At 39.8% G+C, this 16,845-nt stretch overlaps 1 protein-coding gene across 1 annotated transcript; it reads right to left on the bottom strand.

Annotated features, from left to right (window-relative positions):
- Positions 1-2,067: 2,067 nt before the first annotated feature.
- CNGA1 (cyclic nucleotide gated channel subunit alpha 1) lies at positions 2,068-16,661 on the bottom strand. Its single transcript, XM_077757705.1, has 8 exons — positions 16,549-16,661; positions 15,566-15,691; positions 14,072-14,134; positions 9,467-9,508; positions 9,267-9,377; positions 7,509-7,616; positions 6,646-6,752; positions 2,068-3,482 (listed from the first exon to the last, which is right to left on the bottom strand). Exons 1-8 carry the CDS (start codon positions 16,653-16,655, stop codon positions 2,068-2,070), a joined length of 2,079 nt encoding a protein of 692 aa, XP_077613831.1. The 5' UTR covers positions 16,656-16,661.
- Positions 16,662-16,845: the final 184 nt, after the last annotated feature.

The raw sequence follows: 16,845 nt of genomic DNA, 5'->3' as shown, positions 1-16,845 counted from the left end.
TGTCTAAAGTGGGACTTGGCCACGAGCTGTCAGAACCTCCAACTGGCAGGAGTCATGGAAACTGGCGTAACCCTCCTGACTCAAGTCTTTGAACCAAGAAAGACTTTTCTACATCAGAAAGACTTACAGAGCTTTGGGTCAGAGGTCATCAAATCAGAATGGGTGTCTCTAGCCCAGATCATGCTTGAAGTACCCGCCCTCCTGGATGCCGTGACTGACGCTGTTTCTCCTTGGAAGCCAGCCCCCATCCAGGTCTGTAACCCTCACCCATTCCTATCTTACTAAATCAAGCCTCTTTACAATGTCTTGGGGGCTTTTATAACAGGCAACAAAGCACAAAGAATAAAATGCGTTTGAAAGCGAAGGCATAATAAGAATAAGGAGAAAAAGAGAGTGAAAAGAGTACTTGTCTTAGTCAGCAACGATGTTACATATTAACTACAACCTCCCACTCCAGAACGCGCCACTTCCTCTGTAGTGAAGAAATACTTGCTAGCTGATACTGAATGAATAAAATATAAAATGGCAACATAAGACTGAAAATACCATGCACAGTTCAGTGAATATTCTTTTGGTAGAAAAGAATAAACTCTACCATAGGCATACACTGATCAAGGTCCATATAAGTATTTGAAATGTCAAATTAACAAGATACCTTGTAAAGTCATATTATTATAGGCCGGGATAGAAATTTTCTATCAATTCCAATTATCTGTATTAAGAAGAATTTTTTGAACCACCTCTGGGTTAAGCAGCTGAGAGCTGTATGGTTGCTTAGCAATGTCTTCCACAACCACATGCTTCTCACACAGTTCCCTTTTCCGAAATTGCTAAAACAATCCCATTAACCCCTTCCTGGTTCTGTAATTAGGTGCTTCTCAAGCTTTAATGTGGGTATGAATCACCCAAGGGTCTTACTAAAAACTAGATTCTAATCCAGCAGGTCTGGGGTAGGGCCTGAGATTCAGAATTTCTAAGAAGCTACGTGGGGATGCCTGTGCTGGTTTATAGAACTTTCAGATCTCCTCTTCTTTATTTTTTTAAAATGTTTTTTATTTACTTCTGAGAGAGAGAGAGAAACAGCGTGAGCAGGGGAGGATCAGACAGAGAGGGAGACACAGAATCTGAAGCAGCCTCCAGGCTCTGAGCTAGCTGTCAGCACAGAGCCCGATGCGGGGCTCAAACCCATGAAACGTGAAATCATGACCTGAGCCGAAGTCGGATGCTTAACCGACTGAGCCACCCAGGTGTCCCACAGACCTCCTCTTCTAACATTACAACAATTTCCTTTGTTAATCATCCAGCAATAGAATTATTTTTATCCCTTTTTTTCTTGCTGGCCAGTCAGATAAGGAAGAGAGTAGCCACTGCTGTCAGGCTTAATAATCAGAGAGGTTTTTTTTTTTTTAAATTTATTATAAAAGATTCCTACATTTTATGATTTTTTTAATGTTACATATTTCTATATAAGCATATATATGTGAAGTCTAATTTGTCACGTTTTTATCATAAGAAGTTTCTCTTAACTACACTTCCTAAGTCCAAGAGTACAATGATTAATATCCTTAAAATGACTCTGAAGCTCTATAAAATCCTAAACCCCCTACTAAATTATCAAATAAAGAATATTCATTATAGTTTTAGGATTTATTTTACTTTATTGCATTCTAATTCTTTTTAAAATGGCATCTTGAACATGACGTTCCTGGTAATTCCCAGTTGCTTCTCAACGATGCAAAATGCCTGAAAGTGAGGGATACTTCTTCACTTTTATAAAGCGTATTACACAAAAGGAACACACATGAAAAAAATCAGAAGATATAGAGACTGACAAGTGAATCATTCTATATCTTTGCACATTATCCATTCTGAAAAATCCTAAGTACGATGATTCTTTAATCACAGTACCTCACAAGTGAGTATGTGGTGGGCCCTGTCCCTTGCACCAAAGCACACTCTCCTTATGGAAAAACTCCCCAGCTGAATCTTTCTCTCCTTCCAATTTAGAGTTGCCTAATCACATCACCAAAAGGATCATGAGGCATGTCCTTGTTAATAGCCAGCTTTTCAGTCCTGTGTGGAGTCCACGGGCCCACTTTCAACTCCAGATCCTTCAAGAGCTGAAAATTCTGTGTCAATAAGTGGTTTCAGAAATCGCTCAACCTTAGTGAGTCTTTGCTTCAGTTTCTGCTGCATTGACTCGTACTCGGCCAGGATCCGAGCAAACCTCGTTTGCATGAGGTCTACGGACCCCTCCATTCGGGTGACCTTCTCTTCGAGATCTTTAGGATCACTTCCAGCATTTGCGACATTTATATCCAGCAGACCATCTTTCATCAAGATTTGCCTTCCTTTCTCTTCTAGCATAGTTTTGGCATCTGGGTACTCAGTCAGAGCTTCCATGAGGTCATCTTTTGAGAGACAGAACAGATCCGAGTAGCCAATACTTTTGATATTGGCTGTTCTTCGATTGCCAGCTTTGCTACCTTTAATGTTAAGGATGCTGATCTCACCGAAGTAGCTACCATCACTCAATACCACAAACTGAGTGATTCCATCATCTGCCACCACAGCCAGTTTGCCTTCCTTGATGATGTACATCTCTCGCCCGATATCTCCTTTCTTGCAAATGTAATCTCCAGGACTGTAGACTTGGGGCTGTAATTTCAAGACCAACTCCACCAACAGACCAGCCTCACAGTCCGCAAAAATACGCACTTTTTTTAATGTGTCTAAGTGAACGTTGATGGCGATCTCTGCTCTCAGCTTATCAGGTAGATACTTCAAGACTTCTCTCTCATCAACCGTTTTTTGGTTGGTCCACAGGTAGTCGAACCATTTAATAACTCTCTTTTCCATATCTTTGCTTACATTTCGAAAACGCATATACTGCTTGATGGCATCGATTCTTGCTTGAAATTCTGCTCTGGCAGCATTCATGTTGGAGATCATAGAACCTATGTTACCAACGATGGTAGCAAAAATTAACACTCCAATTAAGAAGTCAACCACCACAAAGACAAACTCAGAATCCCTCACAGGAGGTGGTGTTTCACCAATTGTGGTCAAAGTCAGTGTAGACCAGTAAAGGCTGTACACATATTTTCTAGCCAAACGGCCAAATTCAGGATCATTAACATCAGGATACACCCATGTGTCATTTCCAAATCCAATAGCTTTGGAAATAGAGAAGTACACACATGCATTCCAGTGGATAATGATGACAATATACATAACAAGATTGGAAATCCTGAAGATGTTTGGGTAGTTTGTTCTCGTTTCTGTTCTCTGGAAGAATTCAAACATCCGAGAGATCCTTAACAGTCGGTTCAATCTAATTTCTGGATAGTTCCACCCTAGCTTGAAATACAGCAGATCAGTTGGTATCAGCGATAGAAAATCAAGTTTAAATTGCAAGTTTGATTTATATTTCTCTATGAGTTTAACCTCTTCCTTTACCAGCAGTCCTTGTTCCAAGTAACCTAAAATAGGAAAAAAAAAATTTAATGCTTTTCACTTTAAGCCATTATGAATTTTTTCTAAAATAACCTTCAATGAACTTCGCTGAGTTCAAAACAAGACTTCATTTCCAATAAATATGCTTTTAGCAATGCAGTCAGATATGAGTACCAATCAACAACTAGCTATGGAAAATATTATTTTGCAAAAATAAAAAATTAAACCTTGTAAGTGCAAAGTGAGAGATTACATCCAACGTATATATGCCAATCTCTCTAGATCCAGCTTGTCTATCTATGTAAAGCCAAGAACAATGTTCTTGGGAAGTTTTCTAAAACACCCTAGCTTTTGTGCCTAAAGGCTCATGGCTCTCTCTTGTCAGAATCCTAGCCCCACCCTTGAAATTTGGGTACCTGCGTTACTGTCAGTTATGTGTATTCTTGCCTTGTCCCTTCAGTGAGAAGAATAAGTGTCCTTTGAAGGTTCATTTTCTCTCTCCCTCATGTCCCTCAGGCTTTCTTAGATGTCTGGTATCTTCCCTTTTCCTACGTTGCCACGGTGGGCCTTGACTTTTAGCATTCTGATACATTTCACCAAGGAAGGAATTTGTTCCTCTTTCTATACTGACCACCAGAGCTGTAACTAGGATAAAACAACAGGAGCATTGCTCCAGCACACTGGTATTTAGAACATGTCCTTATTTTACATAATGATTCTTAAATGTTGTTCTCTGTACAGTGATTACCTTTGGATGTAGACAACAGTGTAGAAACAGTAAGTTTATGCCCACTTAACAAGCATACTTCAGTGGGAAGCTATCAGATCCTGCTCCTTGGTCAATAATGCCTCACCATGACTACAAAGTTAAGGATGTGTGTACTGTTAGAAAGAGAAATCAAGAAACTGATCCCATGTACAATTGCACCAAGAATCATAAAAACCTATCATAATAAATCATTATTACCTAGGAATAAACCTATCCAAAGATGTAAAAGATCTGTATGCTGAAAACTATAGGAAGTTTATGAAGGAAACTGAAGAAGACACAAAGGAATGGAAAAACATTCCATGCTCACAGATTGGAAGACTGAATATGGTTAAAATGTCAATACAACCCAAAGCAATATACACATCCAATGCCATCCCAATCAAAACTGCACCAGCATTCTTCTCAAAGCTAGAACAAACTACCTGAAAATTTGTATGGAACCACAAAAGACCCCGAATAGCCAAAGTAATATTGAAGAAGAAAACCAAAGCAGGAGGCATCACAATCCCAGACTTTAGCCTCTACTACTGTAATCATCAAGACAGTATGGTATTGGCACAAAAACAGGCATATAGGCCAATGGAATAGAATAAAGAACCCAGAATTGGACCCACAAATGTGTGGCCAACTAATCTTTGACAAAGCAGGAAAGAGTATCCAGTGGAAAAAAGACAGCCTCTTTAACAGATGGTGCTGGGAGGACTGGACAGCAACATGCAGAAGAATGAAACTAGACCACTTTCTTACACCATACACAAAATAAACTCAAAGTGGGTGAAAGACCTAACTGTGAGAAAAGAAATCATCAAAACCCTAGAAGAGAAAGCAGGCAACAACCTCTTTGCCCTCAGCTGCAGCAATTTCTTGCTCAATACATCTCCAAAGGCAAGAGAATTAAAAGCAAAAAATGAACAATTGGGACTTCATCAAGATAAAAAGCTTCTGCACTGCAAAGGTAACAATCAACAAAACTAAAAGGCAAACGACGGAATCGGAAAAGATATTGGCAAATGACATATGAGATAAATGGTTGGTATCCAAAACCTATAAAGAACTTACCAAACTCAACACCCAAAAATCAAATAATCCAGTGAAGAAATGGGCAAAAGACATGAATAGACACTTTTCCAAAGAAAACAGCCAGATAGTCAATAGACACATGAAACGATGCTCAACATCACTCATCATCAGGGAATTACAAATCAAAACCCAAATGAGATACCACCTCACACTGGTCAGAGTGGCTAAGACGAACAAATCAGGAAACTACAGATGCTGACGAGGATTGGGGAAATGGGAAACCTCTTGCACTGTTGGTGAGAATGCAAACTGGTGCAGCCACTCTGGAAAACACTGTGGAGGTTCCTCAAAAAATTAAAATTAAAAATCGAACTACCCTATGACCCTAGTAGTAGCAATAGCACTACTAGGAATTTATCCAAAGGATACATGAGCACTGACTCATAGAGGCACATGTATCCCAGTGTTTAGAGCAGCACTTTCAACAATAGCCAAGTATGGAAAGAACCTAAATGTCCATCAAATGATGAATGGATAAAGAAGATGTGGTTTATATATACAATGGAATGCTACTTGGCAATGAGAAAGAATGAAATCATGCCATTTGCAGCAATGTGGATGGAACTGGAAGGTGTTATGCTGAGTGAAATGAACCAGTCAGAGAGAGACAGATATCATCTGATTTTACTCATATGTGGATCTTGAGAAACTTAACAGAAGACCATTTTTGGAAATAAAGGAAAAAAAAAAACCTGTTACAAACAAACAGGGAGGGAGGCAAACCATAAGAGACTCTTAAATACAGAGAACAAACTGAGGGTTGATTGGGGGGGGGCGGTGAGGGAGAGGTGGGCATCAAGGAGGGCACTTGTTGAGATGACCACTGTTATATGTAAGTAATGAACCATGGGAATCTACCCCCAAAACCAAAAGCACACTTTACACACTGTATGTTAGCCAATTTGACAATAAACTATATTTTTTGAAAAAAGGATGTGTGTACTATTATAAAATGTTTAGTACAGCTGTGCTGGGTACAGTGATTTCCCCCATGCCTCTTCATGGTATCTCTCCATGAGGTAGCAATTACCCTTTCACCACAGAGCTGGCACAATATTTCTGTTCTCTCTATTCCTCTCACTTGGCCTAAAACCAATGAACAAGATAATGGGGGCAAGCCACCAATCCACATTCAAAAGGTTGCCTAGTAACCTGAATCAGTGGGAGTAGCCTAAGCTTGTGGGTGAGTATGTGGTACTCTTGTTTCCAATGGTGCTTTTTCTTGTAAAATAGACCTGTGAGCTTATTTTGAAGAAGACTTGAATTAAGAAATTTCAGATTATACTATAGAGATAAAAGCACAAAATTGCAAAATATCCAAAGCTGAACATATTTACCTGTCCTTGTTCGTACAAACATATCAAGAAGATAGACTACATCTGATAGGTAATCAAAAATGAGCCAATATTCTAAGTAATCAGACTGAAGTTCATCAAAACATGCTCTGTCAAAGAAAAACATGCAAATAAAATTAAATGGGAGCCAGTTTAAGTAAAAGTCCTCTCTGTATAATTTTTATCATGATAAGAGGTATAATGCACCAAGGCTAAGAGGGTTCTTAGAGTCTATTTAATCAACCACAGCTTTTCCAAATCTGAATGGTTGGATTTAGTTTTCTCACGCTTCTGAAATCCAACATTCTTTCTATTATACTAGTTCGTTTTGTGGAAACATCAAATAAGAATAAATGTCCTCAAGCTAATGTCAAAATATATTGGCTTATACACATTGATCTCCAGGTTCTTATTGAGTATCTGCACCCAAAATGCTTCCAGGAACAGTGCTTGGTCCTGGGTGGCTGAGATGTTTACTGTCTAAAAGACAGAGAACAACAGACATACCTGAGAAACATATCTTGCTCGAAAACAACCTAAATCTTTGATCTTTTTCCTCTCCTGGCAACATTTTTTTTCTTAGGCTACAAAAATAAAGTTTCTCCCAAAATTCTAATTAAACGACTCAGCAATGAAAAGTTTAAAAATATCCCCCTACACCCCATTCCAGTACTAGATTTCCAAGTATACTGGGAACCAATGCATCTACACCTGATGTCAGGAAAACACGTTGAGAATAATATAACCTCTCTTTACAACCAGAGGCAGAAAAAGGAGGTATGTCCTGAAGAGCTCTGGACCAAACTGTTAAGTCAGTTAACTCAGAAACTAGAAGCAAGTCGAGATCCACAAAAATATATAGATACCTTGCAATAATCATAGTCCAGTTGTACATAACAGGCAAGGTGATGCAAAACAGCCAGTTGTAATACATGTTCCCTGAGGGATCAATAACCTTGACTTCTTTCTTCTCCCTAGCAGCAATTAGAAATGAAGTGGAAGGTTACGAAGAAACAAGAAATTTTTTATGTCAAATATTAAATATGGTTATGTCCGTTACCCACAATTAATGAAACAGAACTAAGCCAGAGAAGCTCACCCTACAGGGAGAAGATTCGCTTGGCATGAGTGTATTAGACATCAGAAATTGCTTAGTGAGGGCTGGCTAGATGGTTAAATGATTAGTCTTACATGAAACATTACACTAGACTTTTATTAAAGCCCTTGTTTTGCTATGATGCTGCAGCTACTTCTTCCATCAATTCAACCACTGAAAAGGAATAATGGCACAGATCATGCCAGACTCTGGATATTCCAAAGGCTTCCTTGGTAGCTTGTGGGTGGTGAGCGAATGGTGGTGTTACCACTCCTCCTCCCAGGTAACAAAACAATCAGGAACTACACTGTGAGAGGGAGCTCTCACCTGCATGGAAAGAAGAATATAACACAATCTAATAAAAGGTACTTGTTCATAAGCATCTATGAAAGATGAAGAGAAAATGGAAGGAAGGAAGGAAGGAAGGAAGGAAGGAAGGAAATATATCATCAAATGGAAAAGTTTTTTTTGTCTAGTATCAAGCTTCTATTGGTTTTGGGCATAGGGATTGGGTTTTTTTGTTTGTTTGTTTTTAAGGATTTTATTTTTAAGTAATCTTTACACCCAGTGTAAAGCTTGTTGTCCCCTCTACTGACTGAGCTAGCCAGGCACCCCAAGCCTATACTGGAAAGGATTTTTCCCTTTGGAAGAACTTCAATGGCTTTCCAGCAGGCACAAATAAGTGAATATTATTTGGTAATGAGTTTTCTTTAAGTTTAGAAAACAATTTTCCCTTTAATAAAAGGAAAAAGATCGTTTTGAAAATATCATTCAGGGGCGCCTGGGTGGCTCAGTCGGTTAGGCGTCCGACTTTGGCTCAGGTCATGATCTCATTGAGGTTAGTGGGTTCGAGCCCCGCGTCGGGCTCTGTGCTGACTGCCAGCTCAGAGCCTGGAGCCTGTTTCAGTCTGTGACTCCCTCTCTCTCTGACCCTCCCCTGCTCACGCTGTCTCTCTCTCTCTCTCTCCTAGATATAAATAAAACATTAAAAAAAAAGAAAAAAGAAAATATCATTCAGCCTTACCCATATGAAATTATCCCCAAATGTTTGTTTACAAAGGATCTTTCAAATGGCTAGAGTTTTAATAAGCATTTGTACTGCTCTCAGAATTAAGCATGGCTTTTGCAAGAAGACTTGCTTACTTTGGAGTATTGGTCATACAGTATTTATTACTCAAAAATGTTAGTAAAATTATTAATTTTTTAATTTCAATTTAAAAAGCTAGTGGTAAGACCCTAGAAACCCAATCCTCTTGAAATCCAAATATCTCCCAATGGTAAAATTTACCTTTACCAGAACTTAAGGAAGGCAATTAACCATAACATTGAAAAGTCTTGATGACAAAAGCAAGAATAAAACTACCACTGCTCATTTTAAGGAAATTAGAAAAAGATTAATTTCCATTCAATAACAATTTATTTAGTCTTTTACCCAGGGCTTCGTATTATAAACTTTCAGGCAATTATCCTTACATCCAAAATCCATTACAAATTCATTCCTAACTTCAATGCCAGTAAAAACACTTACTCTTCTTTCTTATCTTTGCCTTTCTCCTCTTTCTTTTTCTTCTCTTTTTCCTTTTCTTTCTTCTTTTTCTTCTCTGAGTCCTTTTTATTTACATTTTTATCATCTGACTTGCTGAAAAGTGAGAGATGTAGTTAGTAATAAAATACGAAAATGTTATGGGCCAAAATATCAGATATCATTCATGCCAAAGCCTGACTTACCTCTTCTTTTCTTTTTTCTTTTTCTTTTTTTCTTTTGGTTCTCTAAAGAAGAAATAATATCGAAGTCACACAATCAAATTGCATTCTGACTTCTGTTCTTATTTATTTCCCTCTCTATTGAGCAAGAAATCAGAGCTTTGTGTTCAGAGACCTGTCCCTGTGCTAGGAACTAGAAATCTGGTCTTCTAATGGAGAGTCTACAAAAATGGACCTGCACCAGATAATAAAACAAACAACCATAAATCCCTGGGTTAGTGCATATGGAAAATTGAAGATGGGGGGTGGACAAAGGCATAAACCCAACAAAGGAAATTTAGGAAACAACAGCCCCCAAGAGTGCACTTTCAAAGCCTCCATGTGTCCAAAAATATTTATTATTTAAAATGTAAGCCTCTTGATATCACTTATATTTATTATTGAGTAAGAGCTTGAAGAATTTCAAGAAAATGCCATCAGTTTTCTTGAGAGGGATAATCGTGACTGAAGCAATTTTTTATGAGTAGTCAAAAAACTCCACACACTGGAATCCCAATTCTTAGAATCATTCGCTGAATTTTCTATCTTTTTTCTATCTACAATTTCTTCTGCAGTGGAGATTATGTGATTTGAGGCTTCTTCCTACAGTTGGCTCTCTCTGTCAGCTGAAGAATGCATTCTGGAGTCAGGCAGACCTAAGGTCAAAATAGGCTGCCATTGTTGGCTCCTCAAGGGTCTTGGGAAAGTTTATTCTTCAGATGTGGATGAACAGGCATGGCACTACCATTAGGGTAGTCAGGGAGGATGCTAAAGGGAGTTACGACTAGGCCTCAAAGTATGGGTAAGGGTTGAAGCAGTTGAGAAGACTGAGGCCACTAAAAGAAAGAACATTTTCAGGTGCAAATGTACAAGTGAACTTAGTCCACATATGAATCGCCCAGGAAAAGCTGAATGCTGCTATTGAGGAGAAATAGGAAATGAATTAGATAAGGAAGTGGGGCTTGACACCTAAGGCTGTCATGTACAAAGAGGAACAGAACATAAAACGGGACAAGGGAGAATTTATTACCATGAAAGCACACTCTTGTGTTATAGGTTTCAACCCTCTAGCGCAGATCCTTGGAAATGGTGCTGACAACCTGTTGGGATGGCTCTCAGAAGCTCAGAAAAAATGATGATTCATGCTAAGTGGAATAGAAACTGCAAAGTGCCATGACAGATGGTGGAGGAAAGTATCAGGAAGACTGAGAGAAGTGATGTGCTGAAGTGGACATACCAGGTAAGGAAGATAACCCACCAACTGACTGTGGTCCCTAAGAGGCCTCAGAGGACACAAAAATGATAAGGAATGTGCTGGTGAGAGAGGCACCAGCATCATTAAGGAACTCAGTGGTACAGTCCTCTATAAGCCAGGGCTGGAGTGGGAGATGCTAAACTGGGTACAAAACTGGGTTCCCTGAGAGCAATGGACACAACAGAACCTGGGACTAAGAGATTGGTGGCAGTGCTTACACATCAGAGGAGAGATGGGTCCAATAACTATAATTACCCTGAAGGTGAGCATGGTAGCCAGGGGGCTTAACCCATAGACAGCTATGGAAGAAGTTAATCAAATACTGTATTCCTAGATAGATGGGCATCCTTTTGACTTATTGGGGGTACTGTTTAATGTATACAATGAAAACAGAGCAGGTATGGATGATTAAGAGGTTGAAGGCAACACAACCTGATAAAAAGTCACAACCTTATGAATAGTTTCTAAATCTGAGCCAGTTCTCAGAAGTGAAACCACTGACTGAAGGAGAAGTCAAGACCCCTTGAAGAAAGACTCTGCAAACACCATGACAAGTATACTTAATAATGATTTCCCCAGTCTTTTCCCCAAAGAAAATCTGTGGTCATTTACATAGGTGACTGTACGCTGGGTGAAGAGGGAGTACCGAGATATATTAAAGACTGTTTGGCATAAGACCTAAGCTGATATTGAGCCCCAGGGATTGAAGCATCATCATGCCTCCCATTAAAGTGGGGGAGGGGGTAGCATATGGTGGCCTAGGAACAACAGAATCCTATATGATTTATGACTTAGGGGGTTTCCACTGGATCTAAAGATCCCCATTGTGGTCATTTCTCTAGTTCTTCAATGTAACAGTGGAATGTAGATATTTGGTCATTGGCAGAACCCTCATTCCCATTAGTTCCTTGGCTCCTAGAGTAAGAGCTATCATAAGGGAGAGGGTCAAGTGGAAGCCCTCAAGCTGCCTTCTACCTGCTCGTCGAAAACCATAGAGCATCCTGAACAGGAAAGAAAATGTGATCCTTAAAGACCTAATGCATGCAGGGGTGGTGGTCTCCCCACATTTAATTCAATGTCTTGTCCCTACAAAATTCACATGGATACTAGTGAATGGCAGCAGACTACTGCAAAATCAAGCACATAGCAGCCCCAATTGTGGCTCCTACGGGAAATGTGAAAAACAATGCATTCATGCAATCTAAACCATATGCCTAGTGTTCTGGGCCAGTCATAGTCCTTACCTGTGTTATTTTTTTTATCACTATCAGGGAAGAGAATCTGCAATAGTTACGGGATGGAAAATGGCACACTTATAGTCTTTTCCAGGGATATGTTATCTCTCCTGATTAATGTCGTAACACAGCCTAGAAGGATCTAGACTATCTGGACATTCCTCAGAGCCTCACATTGGCCCACTATATCAATGGCATCATGTTAACAGGGCCTTGAAAGAGGACTCACTAACCATGGGACCAAAAATGACCATTGACCACGAGTTGGATTCTGTACAAACTAACAAGTCATAAGGTTGTATACCAATCTATCACATGATAAAGCAGTATATCTGGGATTGAGCAGGTGGCTCACTACCCTTCTGTCATGTCATCTACCACTGTTGCATCAGCCCCTACTCTTCAACTCTCCAGCATGGCCATATATGTGGGTCTTACAGGAGCAGGTCATCATCTATGATGAACTAGTCAATGAATGGGTCAGCTTGACATCAGTATACAAGCCAAAATGGGCTATGTGTATATCATAGCCCTACTTAGAAGTGACCTTGAAAGATAATGGTAAAGTTAATCTTTCTCATGTCACAGCTTCAAGCAGTGCACAGTCATCTATTTTGTGTGGAAAAGAAAATGGCCATGTATGGGTCTCGTAACCAAGGAGCTGAAGTAGGAGTGACTCGCATAGGAAATGTGTGCTTCTCATCCCCACAACCTTATGCTCTGTGGAGCGAGAGGTTTCCAAGTAGGTCATGTGTCTTCCAGGGAACACAGTAATGGCCCATTAAACATTAAGCTATGGATTGCTCCCTAGTCATGTTAGGCCCCTCATGCCACAAAACCAATAGGCAAGAAAGGGTGTCACCATACTGGCAAAAGAAACTGACTTCTTTAATCAGAACTAGATAGTGTTGCTGTGTTATATGGGGGGGGGGCAGATTGGAGTATATTTGGCACATAGATGATCCACTCTGGTGTCTCTGGTGTTCTCTACCCCACTTTTAGTGGTAAATGGACAAATACAGCAGCTATAACTCAAGAAAGACACAGTGAGCAGGGGCTCAAATCCATCAGGAATAAGGGTCTGTATCATTCAGTCCACAAAATAAATCATCTAGACCGACAGAGGTGCTGGTCAGAGGTGACAAGACTCTGGAATGAGTAGGAAAGGAGGGCATAAGCAATTTCAGTTGAAGCCTCAAGACCAGCTGCAGTTGTTAGGGACCTGAGTTCATCCCATTAACCTTCCTCTTATAAGCTTCCTCAGGAAAAAAGAATGAGATTCCTGGAGGAGGTGTTCCCAAATGGGGTGAATATTCTATATGAAGAAAGCAGATCTGAACAGTGCAAGAAGTGTGCTATGGATGCAATAGTGTACAGAACTCTGGCACTCATTCCCCACCTGCCAAGAGGATTGCTTGCTCACAGCTCACAGCCCCCCTATCCTTTGTCTGGCTTTGGCTAAAGGAAGCCACCATGCTCAAAACTATGGCCCCCCACCCCATTCTAGGGAAAGCCATCATCCAATGGCTGTGCATGAGTGCAAAGGCCCAATCCTACTGCCCAACTATGACACAACTCTGAAGGGCCATCCTTGCTCTAGAGCTTTCCATGGGATCATATGACACGTCAACTCTATTCTCTGAAGTTCAACTTCTCCCTCTGCCCGGTTCTGCTCCCCTAACTCCCTTCTAGGTATCATTCCTAAGTTCACTCCCAATAAACCTTTGCGCACAAACCTCCTTCTCAGAGATTGTCTCCTAAGGAAGTGACCTAAGACACATTGGCTCAGAATGGAAGGGATTACTGATATTTCATTTATTTTTGTCCACCAGGTGGGGCAACTGCATTTACACTGTAGACTGTAGTTTGAATATACATATTCAAACACATATACATACATAAATATATGCTGCCTTTAATATGGGTAGCCACATTTTTTTAGAAGTAAATAACCCCATGACAAAATAATAGAATGCCATTGCCATTGTATTAGAGTTTTCCTAATAAAGATTTCCTCTACAGCAGATTCAGATATATTCCTACATGTTACTGGTGTTCTTTAAAAGCAAAGCTTTGGTTTTCTATTGGAAATGTACTTACTGCTCCTTATTGCTGCTGTTGTTAACATTGAAAAGTGCAATGGTGCCAGGCAGGTACTGCTTCCTGGAAAATAAAAAGTACACTGAAATCATAATTGTTACCAACTGCATAATGTCCATGATCTTAAAGAACAGTCTTTTTTAAAAATTCTTTTTTTAATGCTTATTTTATTTAAGAGAGAGAGAGAGAGAGATAGAGCATAAGCAGGGGAGGGACAGAGATAGAGGGAGAGAGAATCCCAAGCAGGCTCCATGCTGTCAGTACAGAGCCTGATGCAGGGCATGAACTCACAAACCGTGAGATCATGACTGGAGCCACAATCAAGAGTCAGGTGCTTAACTGACTGAGCCACTCAGCTGCCCTAAGAAGTCTTAAAGAACAAGTTAACAGGGCATCTGGGTGGCTCAGTCGGTTTAGCAGCCAACTTCAGCTCAGGTCATGATCTCGTGGTTCATGATCTCACGGTTGGTGGATTCAAGCCCTATGTTGGGTTCTGTGCAGACAGCTCAGAGCCTAGAGTCTGCTTGGAATTCTATGCCTCCCTCTCTCTATGCCCCTCCCCCATTTGTGCTCTGTCTCTCTCTCGCTCTTTCTCAAAAATAAATAAACATTTAAAAAAATTTAAAGAACAACTTATCTTCAGTTGCTAACTACTCCCTAGACAATTTTTGAAAATATGGAGACTTCACGAAGCTTGAGTTGCTGAATATCAGTGCTATGAACCAAAGTCACTAGTAAATATCTATCAATCAGTGCTAACACCAAAAATTAGCATCCTCCATGGCCTCAAGTGAGCCAACGTGGATGCCAGCAAGAGATCTAAATAAGACTTAGATTGTCAGAGAAGATTGGAAGAGAAGAAAAGACAAATAAAAACACTGGGGAAACTGAAGGTGGTTGGTGGAAACAGAAATAAGAGAGAGGAAAAAAGGAGGAAGAAAAAGCAAAGAAAAAGTACGTATGTTCCACGGTAGGGGAACTCCCGATCCACACCAAAATCACATTCGTTCCACACCCTCAGAGTCAGTGTGTGAAGTTTTCATGAGGGCTTCATTTCCTGCTAAGGATTTCTAGCTTTTCTGTTCTAGCTACTCACTCGAGGGCTCTACTTCCCTGAAAGTAGGGTCAAATGTGTACAGCATTTTAGAGGATGACAGCCAACCTGTCCCACATACCACTGCCGCAGGACCCTGAAAGAAGGTTCAGAAAGAAGGAGGAAGTCAGAGAGGACTGGGGCCTGAGGTTCTAACGAGATGGAGACACATCTCAGGGAAAATGATGAGCAAGACTGTTTGTGATGTAAAGTCCCATGGACATGAATAATCATCAGCCTGTGGTTTCCAAGAGAGGAAAAGGGTAAGTAGCAAGTTACTCCTGAGATCCTGCATAGTGGCTGGGTAACAGGAACTGTGGTCAGGGGAGGAAGAGAATACCTTTCCTTCATCTAAATAATAGTTTAGAAAGAGATTTGGAGGGATAGATCATACTGCTCACCTCTGTGATGGTCCCCTTATGCGTGAGTTATTTCCAAAGGAATCCCCTGCATGGGGGTTTTCATTCTCTGATTCTTCAAACACGGAAGCACTGTCATCATCATCATCATCATTATCAGAAAAAGAGCTATGGTTCAACAAGAGGCAGAGGTGAATTAGATCAATGTTTTAAATTATTATGAAGGAATAACATTTCTCATTAGGAGGCCACTGCCACTGCCTCATCTTTTCTCCTTCCCTCTCAAACTAACACACGACCCCTTTTTTTTAAGCAGGCCTCATACAATGCGCAGAGCCCAATGCAAGGTTCTGTCCCATGACCCTGAAATCAAGACCTGAGCTGAAATCAAGAGGCGGATGCTCAACCAACTGAGCCACCCAAGCGCCCCTACCTCATTTTAATTAGAGGGAAATGAGAACTACTAGAATTCATGGAATTAGGTAGAGTATATGCAAAATTCAGTAACGTGTGTGTAATTAAGAAACTACTTTCTGGGTCTTCCGTATTTCTATCATTTGATGCATTGATTAATGTTAATATTTATCAAATAGAAAGTATGGTATCTATGCTTTAGGTCACATTATACATTTGCATGAACCAACCTGTAATGACGTTTCTTTCCACAAAAAATAAATTCAATATATGTGTATAAATGCCTCTTCATTTATAGGGTAACTTTAAATTATACTTCTAAAACATTCAGCATATGACACTTTATATTATTTTCACATTCATGTATGCCAGTGCTATCCCTTTAGATATGAAATGTCCCATGAGAAAAGGCCTTGCATAAGTACTTCTAAATAAGCACCACAATAATATCTATGTTCATTTGTGAGACAACTTATGCTGTTCCAAAGTATAAACGCAGACACAAAATTAAATAAATTACAAAGAGCAGAGTCACGAATTAAAAATTAAACGGAAATTAAACCTGGTTAGATTTATGAACAGTGGCTGGTGTCAACAATGCACGGATTTACCTGCATGCTCCATTTTCCATCCTCCTTATTTCCTTTTCAATATCTGGAACAATCACATTGGGAATATTTACAAAAGAGAACCGTGTATTGATAATATTTTTCTTCATGGTTAGTTTAATATCTGGGGAGAAAAAAAGTCTTCTTAGTAGAAAGACTATATAGTTACATATACAATCAAAAGTTTCACTCTACCATTCACCTAAAGCTCTCATAATAACTTTATTTCCAGTTATATGTAGGACTTATTCTTTCATAGAATACAGATATGGCCTAAGCTCTTCATTACCACTAGCCAGT

Source organism: Crocuta crocuta, unplaced genomic scaffold, assembly GCF_008692635.1.
Source record: "Crocuta crocuta isolate KB4526 unplaced genomic scaffold, BGI_CrCroc_1.0 scaffold282, whole genome shotgun sequence".
NCBI lineage: Eukaryota > Metazoa > Chordata > Mammalia > Carnivora > Hyaenidae > Crocuta > Crocuta crocuta.
This window is presented reverse-complemented; position numbering and strand designations above follow the sequence as displayed.

What these genes read in the sequence shown, in the direction of transcription:
- CNGA1 (XM_077757705.1), bottom strand. Translation starts at nt 16,655, where the DNA reads ATGAAGAAAAATATTATCAATACACGGTTCTCTTTTGTAAATATTCCC. An exon ending in AAGAAAAAAGAAAAGAAGAG is followed by an intron (nt 9,378 to 9,466) that starts GTAAGTCAGGCT and finishes CTCACTTTTCAG; the next exon opens with CAAGTCAGATGATAAAAATG. An exon ending in GTTTGTACGAACAAGGACAG is followed by an intron (nt 3,483 to 6,645) that starts GTAAATATGTTC and finishes TTCCTATTTTAG; the next exon opens with GTTACTTGGAACAAGGACTG.